The sequence below is a fragment of the Rhinolophus hipposideros genome (assembly GCF_964194185.1).
Source record: "Rhinolophus hipposideros genome assembly, chromosome: 23".
Lineage (NCBI taxonomy): Eukaryota > Metazoa > Chordata > Mammalia > Chiroptera > Rhinolophidae > Rhinolophus > Rhinolophus hipposideros.
This window is the reverse complement of record NC_138069.1, coordinates 14,599,037-14,621,948: the sequence shown is the minus strand read 5'-3', so window position 1 is coordinate 14,621,948 and position 22,912 is coordinate 14,599,037. Positions and strand designations below refer to the sequence as shown.

General features: G+C 38.3%; 1 protein-coding gene across 8 annotated transcripts in view; it reads right to left on the bottom strand.

The window, feature by feature from the left end:
* CTNNA1 (catenin alpha 1) overlaps positions 1 to 22,912 on the bottom strand; it is a 268,908-nt gene that overhangs the window by 96,102 nt on the left and 149,894 nt on the right. For all 8 annotated transcript variants that reach the window (XM_081035629.1, XM_081035631.1, XM_081035628.1 and 5 more), the window contains exons 4-7: positions 16,465 to 16,631; positions 15,793 to 15,912; positions 7,582 to 7,848; positions 4,983 to 5,186 (exon numbers count right to left, since the gene is read on the bottom strand). In XM_081035629.1, the coding sequence (XP_080891755.1) occupies positions 4,983 to 5,186; positions 7,582 to 7,848; positions 15,793 to 15,912; positions 16,465 to 16,631 (758 nt within the window). The remainder of the gene's footprint in view (positions 1 to 4,982; positions 5,187 to 7,581; positions 7,849 to 15,792; positions 15,913 to 16,464; positions 16,632 to 22,912) is intronic.

The window sequence follows — 22,912 nt, the reverse complement described above, 5'->3', positions numbered from 1 at the left end:
GGCTTTGAAATAACCTCCGAGAACATTATAACACACAACTGGGCTTCGAAGTCAGCTATTATATATTTAAGGAACAAAAATTTAAACCCAACTAGGTAGTTTGTTTTAACCAATTAACCTAATAATTTGAACCTTAATTATATGACTATTTTCTTTACATGCAGAGAACATTAAGAAGGTTAAACTATTTTAAAATTTATAAACAGTGCATAGAAGGGAAAAAAACTGGAAATATATATCCCTAAATGTTAACAGTAAAGGTGGTTCAGTAATTTGATATACATCTATGTTCAATTATGAAAAAATAAAAATAAGGTGGCAATAACTCTTTTCAACTTCAATTACATTTCCTTTTAATGTCAATCCATTTACTTCTAAACCTTTTAAGATTACCACACCCATCCAGGCTGTTTTTCTTTCTGTAGAACCCTCTCATAGGCAGAGTAACCTTAGGCTGACAGAGCAGGAACAAATTAAACTTAACCACAATAACCACATTTCATTTCAAGGAAACCTGAGAGTCACTTGTGGAACTACAAAAACCCACTGAATGGTTAAACCTCTGCTGTCAGGCATCTGAGACATTTCCATGTTAAGTAAGCAGGGGTCGGATGCATTATGTCTCACATCAATACCTCTTACAGCATCCTAAAGTAAGTTAGCAACAGAGCCAAGACTATCTATCCTCCACCTCTTCAAACCACAATCCAAGCAGGAACATTAAGGCTGCTGGACTCCTGGCCCTGGGAAGCTTTAAAAGGGAATTTGGCCCTCACCAGATGAATTAAATTTAACTCCACTCTAATCTAAAATATCACTTTCACTCACTGTTTTCTTTCAGAGTACTTGGTTTAATTTTTTTCTACAAATTCATCTGTGTACCGAAAGATCTACAGGAAATGGAGGTAAACCACCTATGGCCTCCTCTCCCAAAACATTCTAGAATGTAAGGCCAATAAAGGCAAGAATCTTTGTTTTTTTCACTAATGTATCCTTAGTACTATAAACATCCAAAATTGTTCATTTTATTCATTCTCCCAAGACAGCATGAGTTCACTAAGCAAGCACTCACTGAGTACTTCTTCTAGCATTATACTAGACCCTGGAAGAGTATTTTTAAAATAGTTCCCATCTTTCAAACACTTAAAACTTAGTTGCACATTTAGGTTGGTGGAGTGTAGCCCTGAACATCTAAAGATGCCTGTCAATAGTGAGGGATTCTGTAATTTGGACTTACACGGCTTTTACAAGTAAGCGTATTTTGAAATTGTTCAACAGTTTTAAGTTATTGAGAGATAAGACTTCGTTTGTACTATCTGTTTGTAGAAAAAGGTTTTCATTTTAAACATATCAAAGTTTGTATTCTTTAAATTATAAAAATATGATATGGGTCGCATTTTCCATTCAGTTTTCTTAGTAGTTAATGAGATGATTTAAAAGCATTTTTTAACCCCGTAATGAGTATCAAGTACAAAAGTCCTCATGGATTTGACAAAATGATTTGAAAATTAGGTTGAAATGTTTTTTTCCATATGAAAAGATGTTAACATCAAAGTAGAAAGCTGCAAGGCAAATGCTTACCTATTTAAAAGAAAAAACTATTTCCAAATGCCATAACTTATATTAAAGTACATATTATAAGTAGAAGCTAGCATTGATTTTATTAGTTACTATATTCCTTTTACATAAAACACAGTGGAGATTTACTGTCATTGTTTATTCAGTTTGTATATATTAAAATACCTCTGACTTAATGACTATTATTACTATATTATCAGTCTGTACTTATAAAATATTATGTCACTGTTTTTAATGTTCTCTCTTTTTAAAACATGTATGTAACCTATATTAATAAACATGAGTGTTTGCTTGGAAAAAAACTCAGTTGCAGAAGTTACATGGATAAAGGAAATACAGTTAAGTAATAAATAGTTCGAGGAAGCAAACAATTAGGTGCAAAACTTTAAGCAGCAAAAAATAATATAAAAAAGTGCAGTTTGAAATGGGCTTCAGCAAAGAGATTGGGGGGGAGGCTTGAAGGAAGAGAGGATTAGGCTTAAACAGGTGGGAAGGGAATTTCAAAAATATAATGAACAATGTCCTACTGCAGGCATGAGCTCAGACGGGTCTGAGCAGGTGAACAGACTGGAAGATGGAGAAAGTGAAGAGAGCCCGGAATAAGGCAGAAAGCAACAAATGTAATAAACCATCAGAGCAGTTTCTCTACCTTACCTGCACATTGGAATCACTTGGGGGGGAACTTTTAAAAATACTGACAAGTGGACTTCAATCCAGTATTTCTGACTTAGTTGGGCTACACCTAAACATTAGTAGTTTGGGAAGTTCCCTCTGGATCCTAGTGTGTATCCAAAGTTAAGAATCATTGTCTTACAGGAAAGAACTATGTAACTGGGTAAGTGGCAACACAGGATGGGAAAGGAAGACTCAAGAGATTATGGAAAAAATTTGAGAGTATATTATCTATTTTAAAAATGACATTACTGAAAGAATCCAGGAAATGAACAAAGTAAAAATATGTGAGCCCTTCTGGACTTTACCACTCTGTCTATAAAGTTCCATGTAATGAACTAGTTTTAATTAGTCAAGATTGTCTCAATTCTCCACATACCGTAATTACTTGCCCAATCATTTTCAACAGAAATAATCAAAACTTAAAGTGAACCATTTTTTAAAAATCAACCTAAAGAATGTAAAATAAATCCTCCATTAAGTCCTCTCAGGTTTCCCAGCTAGAAACAATCTCATCCTCCTTGCAATTTTAGCAGTGCCTAGAATAGCATTCCCCGTAAGTGCCCTGTAGAGACCCTGTGTGTTTCAGAAGGGAGGAATCAGCCTCGTTCCTTTTACACAGTGCCAGCAGACTAGTTTGCACGTGACACATAATATGAACTGAGTGACAGGCAGATACTGCCGGTTAAGTTCTGATTGTCACTAGAGATTCTAAATGATTTTGATGCTTCATAAATAAGCAAAAATATATCCCCAGTTGCTTTTGCTTCTTGCAGACCCTTTTACCGTTCTAAGCTTTCAAATGTGCTTCATACCCTCTCCCTTTATCCTCACTCTATCCCTTTCTGACAGGACCTAGCATGATCACTGCTACACAAGTTAACACAGGAAGCTAAATGTTTTTATCTTTAGGAGAAACATGCCCAGACACCATCTTCTAAACTGTATTGCTGAATCTCAAGATAATGTCTCTCAAAACCCCCACTATAATCCTCAAATTTCAGCCAAACATCAATTATTGTTCTAGTTTTCACTTCCATAATAAGATGTTATATAAGAGTGCCGCTATGGTCTCCACATCTTCCATATACAAGACTGTTTCCCACCTTCCTTACATCCACGGCACAAACAGAAAGCACTATTTGTCTGATACTCTAGGGAGAAACCAGAAGGTCGAGCATGACCAGGGATGATTGGCCGGAAATCTGACCAACCCCAAAACTCAAGGGGCATCTTGTAGACTGGTTAGGAAGCTCTAGTGTGGAGTAATGAGGACAGATTTACCACAGTCTTCCCCACCGAAGGCTGTTTTTAATGTGTTTCCTAATCATAACTGCATCGGACACGTTGGCACCACTTCAGCACTGCACACGATGGCAGATTACTGATCTACATACACACCACGAGCCCTTCGTTTACTGTCTAAAACTCCAACACCGGGAGCCAGTCTTCAAATCATCCATTTTTTTACATTTTCTGATTTTCAAGCTTAGATATGGGTTTTTAAATGTGTCCTACATTTTCACTGTGACATATCAACCACTTTTTCCATTTGATTTAACTAAGCCTCTAATCTAATTTTTGTGAAGTAGACTGAATACAATCAAAACATGGCAATGGCTTAAGAAAATTCAGTATGCTCCACTAATTTCACAATATGGTAGAAACAAGATAAACACAGGAAAGCATTCATTTTTACCCCAGGAATTCCATCATGACTCACTATTATCTGTTCACTTATATAGGCATATAAGTAAACAAAGAAGATGTATGACAAATGAACAAATGAGAAAGTACCAAGATCTTTTCCTGAAAAGTATTAAGTAGGCAAAAATCACTAGTGAAAACAAATGTGCACTGTCCCTCTTCCCTTTAAAATGATTTCATATAATTTTTTATTTCATTTATTCCTTCTTTGCCACAGAAAAATATTGGATACAAGGTCTAAAGTACAGTAACCCTATGTTAGCAATTAATAACTGGAATGGAAGAGGAAGTATCAGGGAAGGAAAAAGGAAGGTAATGACAATGGAGAAAAAAATCAACAAGTACAGTATTTTCTATGGTAAAAAAAAAAAGACAGGTATCAAATTTCATTGGTTTTTAAACGAAAACCTTAAGAATTCAAAAACACTATTCAGTCTAATACAGCTCTGCTTGGAAACTGTCTGCTCTTACGACATTCTGTATAGTTCATGAAAAAAATTTCACCAACTATATATATGTGTGTGGTTTTTCTTTGTTTTGTTTTTCAGCATTCTGTTTTGCTCAAAATCAAATGGCCCCCTAGATATGGAAAGAGAATTTAGGCATATGGAAGGTCATTATCCTTAGGTGATGCAGGCTGAAATATTTAGAGGTGAAGTGACACACACAATGTCTGCAACTTACTTTCCAATGTGTCACAGAAAAAAAGAATGTGTATGTATACATACCAATGTACACACATACATTTATACACATAAGCATGCGCATGTACCTGTCTTAATCTGTAAATCTAGACAAAAGGGTAAGTAGGTGTTCATTGTAGTGTTTTTATAAGATTAAAGTTTTTCAAAATAAAAAGTTGAGGTAAAAAGGGGCACATAGAAAACCCTTTATTCCTTGTAAATTTTGTCCCTCCCAAAGTCAAGGAGCCAAGAACATATTTGACATTCATAGTTAAAACATCTCAGATGCAAGTTCTATAACGGAAAACTCCTCTTCCTTCAAAGAAAAGCTCTTACACTCACATTGCCCATGTACTCCGAGAGCAGGTCCTGCAGGGCCTGGCGCACGGCGTTACATTCCGCCACGATTCTCTCACGCCGGTCATCGCGCGTGCAGGACGAGTCGGCCATCAGGGCAGCCCCACTAATAATGCTTTCCAGGCGCTCCTCCAGGGAAGGCCTAAATCGCTCCTCACTGAAGCTCAAGGGGTCCACGATGATTTGTTTCTGCAGAGGAAGCATTATTGAATGTTAGTACTAATCTCTGTCCCCTCCATTATTTGAAAAGGTGAGGAAAGTGTTGATTAGAAACACCAAGAATTTAACACAAAAATTCCAGCGCCTGAAAGAAAGTTATACTCCTTGGCAGATGAGGGGGCTAACCCACACAAGTTGGTTTATGGTGGTTCTCTTCTCAAAGAAGGCACTCAAAGCAGTACTAACCAGCTGAATGGGGCCTGGATAAGGTATACCGCCAATGCAAACACAAATACGTCAGCATAAAAATCATGTTCAAACGACTTAATCTAAACACCTAAAGAACAGCCTATACAGTATTAGTACGTTAAGGATAAATAAGTTAGCTCTCTTTTATTTTCTAGGAGCATAAAACTGCTACATGACACCAGCAGAACTGTTTCACCACACACACAAAATCAATAAATAAAAAACAAAACACTAACTTCTGTACTCCAAGTTTCAGAAAGGAATGCATTTATCATCAATTTCAACCCGTTTTCCTTACCTTACTCCTCTCATCAAATTCTACGAACAATTCAGCCTCAAATTTATCCTGTTATGTCTAAATTTGAGACTCTTTGCTCAAAGACCTCCACGTATTCTGTAAGAGATGTTAGTAATCTGTCGCAACAGTTATATCTGTGATATAAGTGCCCCAATAAGAATAAATCCTTCCTATGTTTCCCCTTCACTCCCCGACTCCACTTAAATCCAGCTTTACCAGAGATAAGTGAGGTCAAGTCACAAGTAAGCTATAGGTACAAGGTCAACATCAACACCCCCAGGACAGCCGCTATTGGCCTCCCTCCAACTTCTCTACTTGATACAATTTATCCTTACACTGCTAAATGTCTGTACAAGTATTTTGCCTTTAATTTTTCTTTATGGAGAAGATGTTCTTATTGATTTCAACTTAAATGCCAAGGTTTTTCTTTAAAAAGCTTGCCCTTCTCCAATAAGTATATATTTCTTCTTTCCCTTCCAAAGAAATGTCAGTTTCAAAATTTAACATGCAATACCTTGAGTTTGTTATTAGCCTACATTTTAGCTACTCAACTAGATTAAGTTACTGCAGGATAAACTGATTGCACAATGTGTTCTGACCAACAGGAATCAGGAATGAATGGTAACAGAATTTTAATAGAGTCACAGAGCTATAACCTACCTGCGATCATTTAGCCCAAACCCCTCATTTATGAATTAATATCACTGATATTATTATTACTCAACTGATATTATTCAGCTTAGGACAAAATGTAACCCTTATTGCCTTGAAAGAGGCCAATAGCTCACACTGCCAAATTTGGGGGAGCAGAGGGGACAACAGTGCCAATAAATTGTAAGATACATCACAAGAGTTTGCTATAAAGTCACGTAATGTTTAAGACTGCAGAGTAAAAACTTAGTTCTGACACCATGGTCTTTAGGCTTAATACTGTTCTTATGATTTACGAAAAGTCTGACATCAGCTGTGCATATCAACAAGGATCAGCTACCCAAGCCAAAGTACAGGGGCGAGACAGGAAAGGAAAGGTAAAGACCAGGGAAAACTGTTAAAAACAAAATGCATTCCATTATACTGATTCTTCACTTCAAAGCATTCCTACTTATGAGAAGGTGCTGGCCACCTGGAAAGTAATTTTCCTTTATGGTAGTTAAAAATTAACCCAACAATTGGTTTTTAAATTAAAAAAAAAAAAAAAAAAATCTTAAACTGCTGCCATCTACTGGAAGCCAGGAGGCATTGTGGGTAAAAATTTTAAAATACAAAACCCACCAAAAAACTTATTAGCTACATAGGACAGTATGCACATGGAACATATAGGCATCATCTATAATAAAAGGTAATTATACGGCATTATGCTAAGAAAGTATTTCAATCCCAAAATTGCTAATCTTGACTAAGTTTAGTCTATTATTACAATTTAGTTGTTGAGGGAAAAAAGTCTACCTAGGCAGACAATTATGACAGCACTCCTGATGCAGTCACTTAGAATGTATCTGTATCTCCCACTAGACCGTGAGCCCCTGGAGGGCAGAGCTGTGTGCACTCTGTTCTCTATCTCCCAGCTTCACATCTGCCAGAAGGTTAAAATCTTGGTTGAAATGAACTAAACTCAAATATACTCAAGAAAGAATGACCTCATAGGAAACACAAGTTGCATAAAAGAATTCAGAAGTTTAACTGAAACTAAAAAAAGAAAAGATAAATGCTTTCAGCCAAGTCAAGTAGACGGATGATTCATAAAATTTCTTTCAACTTAGATTGCAAATCGAAGTAGAAACTGGGCTTTCATCAGAAACCTTGATCACAGTTCCCCAGAAATCTGTTAACTTTGGGGGATGGTCAAGAGCCGTAAGTTTCCTCTGAAGCTTAACTTACATCAAAGTTATTGAGGGCGTACGCCAGTTCTCCGCCGCCGCCCTGGTGCTGGGAGGCATCATCGGAAGCCGTGGCCTGGGCTGCGTTGGCAATGCCGGACACTGCCTGCTGCAGCTGCTTGTAGATCAGGTCTCGGTTGGCCTTGTAGGCTGCAACATCAGGATGCTGCAGGCACGCCTGGGACGCCGTGTAGAGGATCGGAACGTTTTTCTGCAGGATTCCTCTGGCTGCAGCCATCTGATCACGATGGCCCCCATCTTTCAGCTCCTACGAGAATGAAACAAAAATTGGAACAGTCTTTATATAGGTTCTGCTCATATAAAAATTTGTCAGTAAATACTGAAAAGTCAGACTTTCTACCAATTAGACACAGTATTTTCATTAAGTCTGGCTTGAAAGTTCGTTACAAATGAGGCAGTAGCGCTTAGTAGGTAAGACTTCAAACTTTTCCAAACCACAGACCTGAACTTCAATTTCTACCTCTACTTTTCCCTGACTATTGTGATCTTATTTTAACTCTCCATGGTCCGTTTCACCTTCTGTAAAATAGGAACAATAACAGTACCTCTCTTCTAATTGTCTTGAGGATTAAATGCGATAATGCATGTAAAGCACCTAGCACAGCACTAAATAAAAAGCAAAACGAAACTGACTAGCATCTTGACTACAACTATGTAAAGATGTACGTACCTACTGCAACCAAAACAGAAAAATCATTCAGAGACACATTTAAACAGAGAAGATTTATTATGAGGATTTCTTTTTCATTAAGTTGTAAACATTCATTACAAGTTTTGTGAAATGTGGGGTGGGATACCACTGGTCTACACAAACTATGCAAAGCAGCCAGGTGAGGATGTGGCAGGTTGAACTCCCAAGTACACAACACCTCCCGTCTCCTCCCCCTCCCCAAAAGTCACCTCAAGACACAGGTCATCAGGTACAAAGCTGAGGCTCCTGTGCTCCATGTCTGTAAACCAAAAGGTGTGCATTTCACTGTAATACTCTATATACATGTGGTCTTAAGTGAAACTCCTTTTTCAGTTTCTCTACCCCATAATGATAATCCACAGTTAAAAGGATTTGAGGTTCGTGGCATGGTTTCCACTACTAACATCGACTTGGTAGACCAGGTGAATATACTAAGTGACAAATAAGTGATACCAACAATAAGCAAGATGGGAAGGGGGTACTTCTGATATCCCATTGTTACTGAAACTACTCAAAGGAGAAAAAAACCAAAACTAAGCCTTTAGTAAATGTGGATCGCCACCACAGAAGAGAAATATAAATGGTAACCCTAACTGACCACCTCTTAGGGTGGTCAGTTACAACTGTTACAACTCTATTTTACGTGTGATCATAGAATTTCAATGTTAATGTCACCAAGTGAATCTTAGAGAACAAATTTAAATGTTTTATAAATGAGTATTATGTATGTAAACATGTAAGAGAAAACTGACTAACTTAGAAAGGCCAAAGTCAATTACTCAAAGACTGACTTAGCTATTGAATGGTTCATCTTTCTAGATGAGTTCCTAATTAAGCATCAGAGACACAAACAGGCTTCCTTTTACTGAAACTTCATTTCACTACGTATTTTAGGTTTGCATCTTTATTCAAACCTTGTGTAATATGACAGCTTTCTTTTCCTCCTAGAATTCTTTTCTCATTTAGAATCTGAATTTGCAAGTAATAGCTCACAGCACTCCAACTGCCCCGTAGCACAGTACATTAGGCTAAATATTCAGAAAGAGGACCCAATGGATTTAGAGAATCCGAGATCATTTCAAGACTCAGGCTATGGGCTGAGGCTAACCATTATGTCTAAACACGAGTTCTGGGTAGCATTTCCTAAATGTCTTGCCCTCACCACAACCTCACGGACTTCAAGTCTTCTAGGGAGACATTTGCCTTTAAACACTTGTATTCTACTGTTTCTGCTTTATAAAATGCTTTGCAATCCACTTTGGCATTCTTCCTAAGTACCTATAACCTAGATCAGTATAGCCTCTTACAAATATTACCAACGACCCTTGTGGTCACCTACAGTTAATAGTGTCAGAATTACTATTCAACACCTGACTTTCCTACAGCCACTGCCAGGCCCGGAATGATATACTTCTACCTTTCCAAAGACTACATCAGGTTAAATATTCAGAAACAGGACCCCATGGACATAGAGAATTGATGATCATCTCAAAACTCAAGCTATGACCTGGGGCTGGGGGTTGACCATTATGCTAAAGCAGCCAGGGCACATGATGTGCGTGGCACTTTTAAATGTCTTGCCCTCACCACAATGTACCTCTGACAGACTCCTATTTACTAAGTATTGGGAAATATATGTTAATTTATAATGAAAATAACAGCTAAGTATCATTATGTGTCCTAACTGCTAAAGTCTCCTTTCTCTCTAGAACTGCTTTTGCCGTTAACACAAGGAAACTAGATTTTGTTAAGTAGCGGTTAAGAAAATGGACACTATCAAAAGGCAGCACTATTTACCGTAAGAATAATGATCGATCAGAAGTATTCTTTTCAAGATATATAGTGCTTATAAGTAATCCAGATTAGTGAAAAAGGTGACCCTATTAAGCAATATAATAGATTATTTATGAAATTAGAGTCCTTTGGTCTATACTTTAGCCTTCATGATTCTTCAATTTCACCAATCCAGTTGTGTTTCAGGCAGACTCAGAAATAAACAGAAAACATAAGGAGGAAATTACTGTTTCCAACGTAATTTGAACTAACCATCACATACAGTTACCAAGAAACACAAGCTAACTTCTAAACAACCTATAACACTCTCTTACCAAGAGCTGGAAATTCAAATGAAAGTTTCCTCTCATTTCCTTATTATAAACTGTAGCCATAGATACATTTGATCAGAGATGTCATCTCTTGGACTCAAATGACTATAAAGAAATGGTCTCTGGTCAAACCCAGCCAGACCAGATTATTTACACATAAAACACTGGCAGAATTATCTGTTATCAGTGTGACTGTTCAGGTTTTCAGGAAAATACTTGTGGAAGTCAGAGTTCACAGACTAGGTAAGAAGAATTACAATTTTACAAACTATCTCAACAAGCTCTATGCACCCGGTGGGTGGAAGGTAAACATGCAAGTATTCCATGTCTAGCATATTAGGGAGCCTGAGTCGACAGACTGAGGCACCAGTACCCAGTCCTTGCAGGAACCACCAACGGCCATCTAGCCTCTGTCATCTGTGTTACCCTTATTACCAAAGGAGAGCCTGCAGCTTCACGGAAATTCAACACTTCCAGTCAGCAGACAGCATTCTAGCCCACGGAAGGAACAGATTAGGGCCACACTCAGGATTCCATTCCCCATGGATGTGCAGTACAGCAGAGTGGCTCATGCACTCATTCATTACATAAATATTTATTGAACACTACTATATCCAGGCAATGTTCTAAGCACTAGGAACTACAGTAGCAATTTAAACACAAAATCCCTGTCTTCTGGAGCCAGACAGCATAGGTTGAAAACCTCATTCTACCACTTATTAGATGAATGCCTTTGCCAAATTATTTAACCTCTCTGTGCTACAGCTCCTTTATCTCCAGAAATTAGTGTCTGATCAAGTGTATCTGCCTTATACTATTTTGTGAAGACTGAATGAGTTTGTGTTTATAAAGGGCTTATAACAGTATTTAGCACCTAGTACACACCTTTTTAGAGTTAGTCATTATTTTCAGCAACATCTTCACCACCACCACACCATGTCCCAGAAAAACCTTAAGAACAAAGAGGTAAGTTCGAGAAAGCCTATGGACCTTATGGAGGTTTAGCATTTCCTCAACAGGTAGCAGGTACTTAATGATACAAGGGAGGCTAAGAAAGCCAGTACACACGCTGAACCCAAATACTTCTCTGGAGGAAACACCCCTTTTCTGGACTAGGGCTGCCTGCAAAGATAAGAGGCTCAATGAGGAGGTGAACTATTACATGCCATGCTTGGGGAGAGAAGACAGTCAAAGGTGAAAACAGTCCAGGGGGCTAAGCACACAGCGAAAGAGGAGTTGGTCCAGAAAACACGCAGTGTAGTAAGACATGACCAGTTACTGAAGGAGGCGTGTGGGCAATACCCAAAAGGCAGAATGAAGTTTCCAGTAGGCTGAGACCTTAGGATAAATGAGTAGCAGTCTAATTCCCAAGGAAGTACTAGTTTACGGGAATCCACACCAAGGCCCAGGTCCCCTAAAGGGCCATTTAATGAACAGGAGGCACACAGGTGCCCAGAGCCAGCCTACCCAGTGGATTCTACTGTCGGAGACTACAGCTGAAAGCTAAAGAATCAGGCCCAAGGAAAACTATAAATGACTATGACATGCTACAAACCCAAGACAAACTTTAAAATGGGAACATGAATCACTCAAGATACCAGCAGTAAACAGATAGTAAAATCAAATGGGGTGATTCAAAGATGGCTTAGGAACTATACTACAAAGGTATGGACAAAATACAGGGAAACCACAAGGCTATTAGGACACTTGGGCCTAAAGAGGCAACAAACAACCCAATTAAAAAATGGGCAGAGGACTTGGGGAGACATTTCTCTAAAAAGGACATACAGAAGGCAAGAAGACATATGAAGAAATGCTCAACCTCACTAACCATCAGAGAAATGCAAATAAAAACCACAATGAGATACCACCTCACTCCAGTCAAAATGGCTATTATCAATAAATCAACAAACAACAAATGCTGGCGCGGATGTGGTGAAAAGGGAACGCTAGTGCACTGTTGGTGGGACTGCAGATTAGTGCAGCCACTATGGAAAACAGTATGGAGGTATCTCAGGAATCTGAAAATGGAACTACCCTATGATCCAGTAATTCCACTCCTAGGCATCTACCCGGAGAAATCCAAAACTCCAATTCAAAAATCTGTATGCACTCCTATGTTTATTGCAGCACTTTACACAATAGCCAAGATATGGAAACAACCAAAATGCCCATCGGTAGATGACTGGATTAAGAAGCTGTGGTACATTTATACAATGGAGTATTACGCAGCCATAAAGAAGAAAGAAATCTTATCATTTGCAGCAACATGGATGGATCTAGAGAACATTATGTTAAGTGAAATAAGTCAGAAAGAGAAAGACAAGTACCATATGATCTCACTTATATATGGAATCTAAAGAAAAGACTATGTGAATGAACTAATCAGAGACAGTTTTGGGGACGCAGAGAAAAAACCGAGAGTGGTTAGATGGGTGTGTGGGAGGGGGTTGGGGATAAGGGGAAAGGTGAAGGGATTTGGAAGCAGCTGGTAACCACAAGATGGCCTCAGGGTTTTTTTTTGAAAATTAATTTGGGGAAGGTATTCTATAATGTTGTAAAGATTTTGTTGGGTATCCGATGGACATGCGTCCTATTTGGGAGACCACCTCAGGGATACTGTGGATACCTGATCATGGCATTGTACATCAGAAGCTAAACATTAATGAATGCCAACCATAATTTTATATATATAATGTGATGGTTCAGTGTGAGGTCGGAGGGATAGTGGATGGGGGGAGGGGGGTTCACAGTATGAGGGATATAAATGATGAACGTCTAAGTATTACCTTGTTTTGTACACCTGAAACTAATAAATAAATTAATTAATTAAAAAATAAAAAAATAAAAAAATAAAGAGGCAAGAGGAGGCAGCAGTTACCAGAATCCAGGGAGCAAGGTGTGTGGAGAATGCCACCCAACAGGGCCGCTGACTTTTAGCCACCCAGGGCAGCCAACCAGCAGGGAGGGGGCCACAGAAATAAAACCCCAGCATCACCCTCCCAAGTCCACTGGTCTCCTACTGATGCTCCCATTGGACAACCCAACCAAGAGCCAGAGGTCAAAGGAGCCCCTGGGTGCCATCCAGACAGGTCAGGGTCCTGGGGCAGAGAGTAGGGTGAACAAGGGCAGAGAACAGATATAGAGAGGCAATGAGAAGATCATTCGGCATGTTAATAACTTCAAGATTTTTATGACATCTTATTTCAGAAATGTTTGAAACTGACTACTTTTCTTTTTTAATACATCAGAGATTATGTTAATTCCTCAAAGATTCAGGGCACAGAATTAAAACTCAGGCAGCATTTCCGGTAAGTTTTTCCAGTAGCGTACAATATTCTAGACTATTATTGTTTTACCTGAAGAACATCATCAATTTACTTATTCCACCATTTTACAAAGATATGCAATAGTGTCCGTCTAAATGTTCTCCCTTTCCTCAAATAATATTAAGTCTTCATAAACCAAGATCTGAATAGGTTTTAAGATAGTGGGACTATTCACCCAACTTTATGTTTGAAATGCAACTAACATAAATTACATGTATTCAAATGAGAATTTATATCAAGAACAGTAAGTAAATTGTGAACATAAGTTAGCCATTTTGCCATATGTATAGCACTACCATCCTATTGTTATACACAAGTTCTAAGGATCAATCAGTCCCAACAAAAAGAAAAACTACTTGTGATTTACGTGATGGAGACATAAGCCAACACAAGGACAAATGCTAAAAGCACAATGAGCACACACTAACTAAATTACTCAGACAATATACCAAATCTAGCTATATTACTAGTGTAAAATTAAATACTGGAAATGTGAAACCAGGATCTCATATGTGCAGGTTCAGTGTGATCACACCTCATAGCGTGAAATGTGAGCAATAACTACTGTTCACCAAATGCCCACTGCTAAGGGCCTACTTAGTGTCTGGCACTACACTAAATACATACATTTTTAATTTAATCCTCTCAACCCTGTGGGATAGTTTTTAGAGTACCATAAATACAACCAAATGAAAGTTACGAAGACGTCCCCAAAGCCGAGACTGTCACGTAGGGAACATTTACAGTACTGACGCCATTTTCCTCATGCCTATCATAGCTCCTGTAGGGTGTCCTGTCCCCAGGAGGGTTACCCGCTTCCCAGACCAGGGGTAGGTCTTCCTTCCCGAGTCAGACACAGCAACTGTTTTCCTCTTACCAGGGATTAGTGAGCAACGGCCATGTTACACAGTCCAGATTTAGGGCAAATCTGTTAGGAGCTTCTGGATCGTTTGTTTAGAGACATATGGGAGAAACAGTCTCTTTTTCTCACTGGACATATTGATGTGTGCAAATGTCAAGCCCAGAGCTTCTGTAGCCACGCAGCGCCAGGCACAGGGAAGATGGCACAGCGCTGGGGAACCTGGATCCTCAGTGATACCACCAGCCTTTAAATTTAACAACCCTGAAGTCAGTAAACATAACTTGGGACTACTAATTAATTAGTAAGCAAATAAATGTCCCATTGTTCAAGCAGTTTTGTAGCTGGGTTTTCTGTGAACTGCAGTGTAAAATATCCAGCTGATATAGGCATTGGCTAACAATAAGAATTCCGATTTTCAGGGCTTCCTTAAAAATAAGAAGTAAAAGCTTGGTCAGAACTGGAAGCTATAAAAAGCTGAATGGTGACATAACCTTCTCTCTACAGAGCACACATCTAACACACAGCATCCAACAGCAGGGCACAGGGAAGACTGCAAAACACCTCAAAAATAAAAACATCAAAGAGCAGCAAAGCTTGGAAATGCCACACAACACAAATTCCTAACATTAGGGAAACTACTAATTGTGATTAATAAGAAATAAAATTGACCCTTGAACAACGCAGGGGTTAGGGGTATCAACCCCCTCATCCCCAGTCAAAAATCTGCATATAACTACAGTTGGCCTTCCATTTCCGTGGATTCCAAACCCACGGACCTAAAATATACTTAAAAAGTGACAAAACATGGGAAAAGGGAAGAAATACTTTCTGATGTGGAATTCATTCCAATATGTTTTAACTGGTTTAAGGTTTTTAAAAATCTGAATTAAACTCCATCACCAACTCAAGTTAATCCTTGAATGCACCTAACAAAGGCCTATCACCTCTCTACACGATCACAAATTGCTGAGCTACTTAAAGGAAAAGTTTTATGAGATTTAAAATAGGAGCATAACATGAATACAACTTAATTACAGCTTTATTAAAAACAATACTGAAAGGATACTTGGTAAATTAAATGTTTTAATGGAACTATATTGGCAGAGGGAAGTACTGGTACCTTCAGAAAACTTAGGCAAAATGGATTTTTCCCAGTAGGTGATAATATAAACAACTTTAATATACCCCCAAATCATGACTGTACCTGTTGTCTTTTGGCTGCCATGATGTTCAGCTTATCCACTTCAGGTTTCAGGGCTTTGTACTGTATTCCCAAGTCTTGTTCAGTGCCAGCATTCCTCAGTTTCGCAATACCGTCTTCCACCTATTAAACATACCCCCCAAAAAGAAAAATTCTAAACAATATAAGCTTGATATAAAGAAGATCTAGAATTTTTTTATTCCTTTTAACAGCTACTCACATAGCAATCCAGGCTCTTTTGAGTGTACATAGCCCTCAAACATGTGGGCAGCTACTACTACAAGGGAGTTTTATGGGAGGTGGAAGGAAGAGCCTTACAGATTTCTTTGTCTTCTATCTGAAAGGATACAATTTAATATACCTTGGTTTCTCAACTCTAGAACTCTACTGATAGAAGAAAATGTTTAATCACTACTGTAGATAAAAGGAAGGAGTCAAAACAATACATTTGCTACAAGTCCTTCATTAGAACCAAGACAACACAGGCTCACAGCAGAACCAGTATGATGTACTCTTGGAATAGAGGAGTAAGTGGAAATTAAAGAAAAACATTGCTGGTCCATTTAGGTAAACCAAGCTCAAAGGCAAACCAAATCCTAAGGAATGCCGAACTAAGTATGGCCAGCAGCAGTCTCACTGTGATAGAACAAATTACACACATAGGCCTGTACTTACAACTTTCAGCTGAACAAGTAATTTGTAGACATCTGCCATGTCAGCCAAAATAAGCAGCCGGGTAACAGCAGAGAGCAAAGCTCGAGCTGCCCGAACCATGTTGCCACGCTTCACAGAAGAGCAGGGATCATCTGCAAACTCTCCGGCAGCACTCTTCATCAAATCACCTGTTTTACAGAACAAAAAAACCAACAGCAGGAATGAGCCAAACAGCTGGTCCATGATAAAAAAAAGATTAAAACAGTTCAAACATTGTATGTTTCATGCATGGAATTTATTTTAAGGGTTTTTTATTCTTTTGTTTTATAGGTGTTACTAAGAAAAGCAGCTTCATATGTTGCTGGTGAAAGCACGATATCTGAAAAATGATTTGGCACTATATATCAAGAACCTTAAAAATACTTCTTTCCTCTGATCTAATAATAACTCCTTTCCCAAAAAGTTCATTACATGTATCCTAAGAAAAAGAAATCTAAGACTTGAGTAGGAGAAAAAAATGGATCTAATGCAATCTACCCTCACCTCCACAGAATGATACAGAAATACAGGAGCCATTATGTCGGACCACCACACTTCATTAACCATCCCAACTATCTAATGTGCACAGCTCTTACAGAGACTCACCAGTATGTGAAAAGACAGGGTTTAATCACCGACTCATTCATTTTCCTCAGAGCAAAACACTGCCAACAGCTCAAGTGCTCAAACAATAAGCATCTAGCTAAGTACACTATGGTATAGCCTATAATTGACTGTTCTGCAAATATTAACATATGTATGAAAAAAATGTTAAGGCTTATGATAAAACCTTAAGCAGAAAAAAGACATAAAATGTGTGTAATCGGTGTTTTTAAAAAAGGGAAAAGATTGGAGTCAAAAGGCAAACAATAGTTATACTAGGTTACAATCTGACTTTATATTATTCTGTACTTATAAAAAACATTTTCTGCAACAGGTATTATAGCCATAAGAAAGAAAATAAAGCTAAAAACGTACATTTTACTATAATTATTAGGAATATCCAGCTTACACCATTCTAAGTTCAACAATGCTAAGAATTTATTTATAACATTTCCTAGAAAACTTGTACAATAACATAGTTTTTGACATTTGTTTCCATTAATAATCATTTAAGGCGCCTGCTGTCCTTTTCTTATAGCTGGAAGCAACGGGGGGGGGGGGGGCCAGGGCTGCTTCCCTTTTGAGTTATACTGACAGTGCCTGTGTGGTGACTATCTTTAGATTCTTGGAAAAGCATATACTTCCTCCCTTGGCTGAATGTGCCCACTTCAGATTAAAGCTTAAAGGCCATTCACTCTCTCATCTCTTTCACAAACGCAAAAGTGCATTCTCAAGAAGCCTAGCTGCTTCCAAAGAGACCTACCAAATTTCTCCTATCAAATTTAGTTGCAGAACATGAGCTTGGGGTGGTGGGGGAGGAGTTAAATTCACCCTCGGAGTCATGGATTAGAAGCACCATATATACTAAGAGTAAAGACAAGCATATTTGTCAGGTCAGAAATAACTCACTATAAAGAATTTTATAGTTAAAAGTTTTTCCTGTATGTAAGATACAGACATATGGCAATTATGTAGGTACATAACATTACAAATGTTATCTTATGGTACTTATAAAGACAGAGCTCATTCATTTAGTTATTTATTCAACAAATATTTGAGCACCCACTATATATAAAAGACTGTATTAGGTGCCAGTGGTACAGTGCACAAGAAACCACCCACGTGCTCATGGAGCTCCATGGAGGGGGGTAAGACAGACAAGCAAACAATTAAAAGCTAATTAAGACAAGGCACCTCAAAGGGCTCACAAATTAGGGAGTATTACAATGCAACCAAAATTACAACAGCCCTGTGGACAAGGTACGATGAGAAGACAATAAGAAAAGCTATTTATTCATGCAGGAAGTTGTCTCAAAAGCCTATCAGAAAAAGATATTTGCCTTAAACAATATTAATATTAAACGAGATATTGGTTTTATACAATAAATAATTTCACCTATTTATTGAGAGCTTACCAAACAAACAAACATTGTCAGCGATACAAAACTTAACAAGACTATCCCTGCGTTCAAATGGTTTATAATCTAGAAAAAAGGAATGTGACCATACAGAAATCACATGGCATTTTAATACACAAGCTACAAGAAAGGCACAAAGTACCATAGGGTTTCAAAGGAGGACGCACTAACGACCAGTTTGGGAAAGAAGTGAAATGCCAGCAAGTTCTATGGAAGACATGGAATCCGAAATGGACTCAACCCTCAAAGCACAGGAAAAACTTTTGGCAGTAAAGAGAACCAGCACCTCAACAAAAGGAACAGCAACACAGATTACAACGTTTAATAAATGTCCACACTCTATGGCACTATCATATTTTATTTAAAAATAAAAAGCCACCTAAAAAGTAGGTATTAGCCCTTCTTTACAAATAAGACAACTAAAGCATAGACAGGTTAACTAACTTAGTCACCTAACAGTAAACAGTAGAGCCAGAATTTGTAATATCAATGCTTTTACGTTCTTATAACCACTTATCAAGCTGAAGTATACAAAAAGAAGGCATGTTTGGGGGCTGGGTTCTCTAGCCTAAGTGGAAAGAGAGGGATGTGCACAGAAGAGGAATATGGGGGTGAAAAGGCCATGGACAGAGTACAAAGAAGATCCCTGAGCCAAAAAGTGAAGTCGAAGTCATAGAGACACAGCATTAACCTAATAAAAGTACATATAATAAACCTGACCAAAGAGATGGGTCACGAGCCACAGTAAGAGCTCAGGAAAGAATAGCAGTACATTATTCAGGCAGGGGTGAAATAATGTAACCTTTGATTATGAAGAGTAAGGGGAAAGAAAGCATTGAATATTAAAGGTTTCAAGCTATGGTTATCCTGAGACAGAGAAGAGAGCCAGAGACTGTATGAGTGCACATAAAATGGAGACGTTAAAAAAAAAAAAAAGCTGGAGCCCTTGAGACTGGATTTAGGAGTAAGGGAGAAAGACTGTGACAGAGAGCCAAGGTTACAAACTGTCAAAAACAACACACAAGAATTTCCAAGAGAAAATTGTTTAACAAAATCAAGTGCATACATACAGATCAATGGAATAGAATCGAGAGTCCATAAATGTAGTCAATTAATTTTCAACGAGGCTGTCAAGACCATTCAACAGGGGGCAAAAAATAGTCTGTTCAACAAATAGTGCTAGGGCAACTGGATATTCACATGCAAAAGAAAAAAGCTGGACCCCTACCTCATATCATATACTTTCAAAATAGATCGAAACCTAAATGGAAGAGCTACTATTAACAAAGCAGTTAGAAGGAAACATTAAGTCTTCATGAACTCCGAATCAGGCAATGGTTTCCTCTCTATGACACCATAATCACAACAGAAGAAAAAATAGGTAGACTGGATATCATCAAAATTAAAGATTTTTGTGCTTCAAAGGACACTATCAAGAAAGTGGTAAGGATCTGGTGTCCATAATATACAAAGAACTCTTATATCCCAACAATAATAAGCACATGAAAAACTGCTCAACCACAACAGCTCAATGCATATCAAAACCACAATAGGATTATCACTTCGTCTCTAATAGGATGGCTATAATCAAAAAGACACATAATAACAAATGTTGGCAAGGATATGGGGAAATTGGAAACTTCATAGGAATGCAAAATGGTGCAGCCACTTTGGAAAACAGTCTGGCAGTTCCTCAAAAAGTTAAATATAGAATTACCATCTGACCTAGCAATTCCACTCCTGGGTATATACCCGAGAGAACTGAAAACATGTGTCCACACAAAAACTTACACATGAATGTTCACAGCAGCACTATTCACAACCGCTGAAATGTGGAAACCACCCACACATCCACCAAGTAATGAATGGATAGACAAGGTGTAATATTTGTGCACACTGGAACCATACAAAGTGAGGACTGTGTGTATCTACCTCCCAGCACTGCTGTGGAGATGAAACCAAATGTCCAGCAGAGCAATTAGAACACGGCCTGCGCTCCCTTGTAATCTATTATCACTGTTGGAATTAGACTGAGGGGAGAGGCAGGCAAAAAGACACTAAGGACACTTAATTGCAGAATGAAGGTTCTAGATCACAGACAGCAATCCACATAATCAGAACCACAGGAGAAAGTGAGAGCCATGAGAGGAGTTCTTGTACCCTGAAGTGAGAAGTGAAAGCAGAGGGAGCAAGAAGCTTCAGGGCAATATGAAGCTTAGCACTGTCAGGGAATCTGAGTTTTCTCCAAAGTGGTAAATGAGACTCTTCTAAAAACTGAGCCCGGTGGAAATGGAAATGAGGGTTTGAGTATAGTAGAAGAAACTGTGAAGCAGCTGCTACGGGAAATGAAAAAGGAAGTTAACCTGAGGTAAATGAAAGAACTGTGGCAGAAGTAAAGGCCCAGATTAGGCCAATCAGGATGGATTTAAAGTAGCTTCTCAAAACTATAGTCCATCTAAAATGAATCAAAACTCATCAATGATTAGCTTACATTCAAACGGACAAGTAAAAAGTCTTGCAGATAATTCTGAATTTAATTTGAATCACTTAACCTCACTGTACTAATCCCCCATTTTTCATTTTTCACCAAGTCTAATCTCTTTATACCATAACCTCCTCCTCCTCCTCCTAAATTCCCACTCCCACCCAGGTTCCTCTTAAACAGTCTCATGCCTTTGACAGCTAGCATGATCTTGTTCCAAAATAATATCAGGTCAAATGACAACAAATAAGTGGAACTGGAAGGAAGAAGTAAATGAAATATAGTTGCCTCCATTCTAACCTCTTTTAGCTCACAGCCACAATAATGGCAAATCCGTAACTCCAATGGCTAGCACATGGTACTAGTAAAGAAAAAAATCTATCAGAATCATACTGTATGATGGATGCTCAAATTTTTTAAAATGTTCAAATTTTCTCTACTCACAAAACTATGAACAAATACGTAAATAAGACACTATTTAAAAACAAGGGCCACAAACTTCTCTGAATAGTCATATCTGTAAAAGGAACATGACACTAAGATTGACTTGAGATGTTTAATAATTTAAATATATACCTATATACAAAAAAAATCAAGAATTCTTTAAAAACAATATAACTGCCAGTTATAGCACACTTGTAAAAGTTATCAAAAGCGCTCTTTCCTCATACAAAAGGCAAACTGGGGAAACTGAGGTAGACGGGCACTGTGTCCGAGGTCACATGGTCAGCAGTCAAGGCTGAGAATACATGTATAACTAGGTCTTCTAGCCTTGTCCCAGCTGTCTCCAGTCAACTACACTACACCTGGTAGTAACTAAGGTACAAAGAAAATGAAACTTAAGAGAACCCACTACTACTGTTCTATCTGCCATGAAATCAGGTCTATAAACATGCCCGTGCCTGGGCATTCTCCCCACCCCCGCAACTAAGCTGGGGGTGAAAGTTAAGCTCCTCTGGCATTCAAAACAAAGACAAAGGGCAATTTTAAAGGGAAGTAAAGCAAAAACCCACAGTTCTACCTTAGAACAGGACAAGATCAAGACCTTTCTGAAGCATCAAATATCTTGAGTATTTGCAATCAAACACGTCAAAGCAATCCAACTTTTTATAAAGTTAAAGGGAAAGGACAGGCTTTGAAAGCTGTGTGTGGGTGGGTGTGTGCATGAGAGAGAAAAACAGTAAAAATAAAAAACAGAAGGCTTGGTTATTCTTTTTTAACATTTGCCTAGAGATATTCTATTATGCTGTTCTTTTAAAACAAAGTATGTTACAAGGTAACGTTAATGAATATATAGTTAACCCTTGAATAAGGGTTTGCACTGGCCCACTTATACGTGGATTTTTTTTCAGTAAATACCTGTACTGTTTTCCATCTGCAGGTGGCAATCCACAGATGCGGAGGGCCAACTGTATGCACTCATCTGTGCCATTTTATACAGGGGATTTGAGCATCCTTGGATTTGGGTGTCCACACAGGGGTCCTGGAACCAATCCCCCACGGATACCAGGGACAACTAAGTTTTAGGAGAGTCAAACATACAGATTTGACCGTGCGGGCTCAGCATCCCTAATCCTCACATTGTTCAAGAGTCAACTGAACACTATTCTCCCGGGACACTGTCCAGTACAGATAAAACAAGGTATTGGAACTGGGTCTGAATCCCAACTTTGCTATCTGGCAGCTGGGTGACCTTGAGTTGCTTTATCTCTACCTCGTTTTTTCTTCCATAAAATGAGACTACCATCTTGCACCTCACTAGACTGTTTTGAAAATTAAATGTGGTAATAAATGCAAAGCTCAACAAATACTTCTGTGCCCCCTCCACTTGACCATCTACTTTCTCCAATTCCTCAATCTATTCAGAACATGGTCATTACTTGTACACAAACTGTTTCTTACATTTTTAGAAATAAAGTCATGCTAG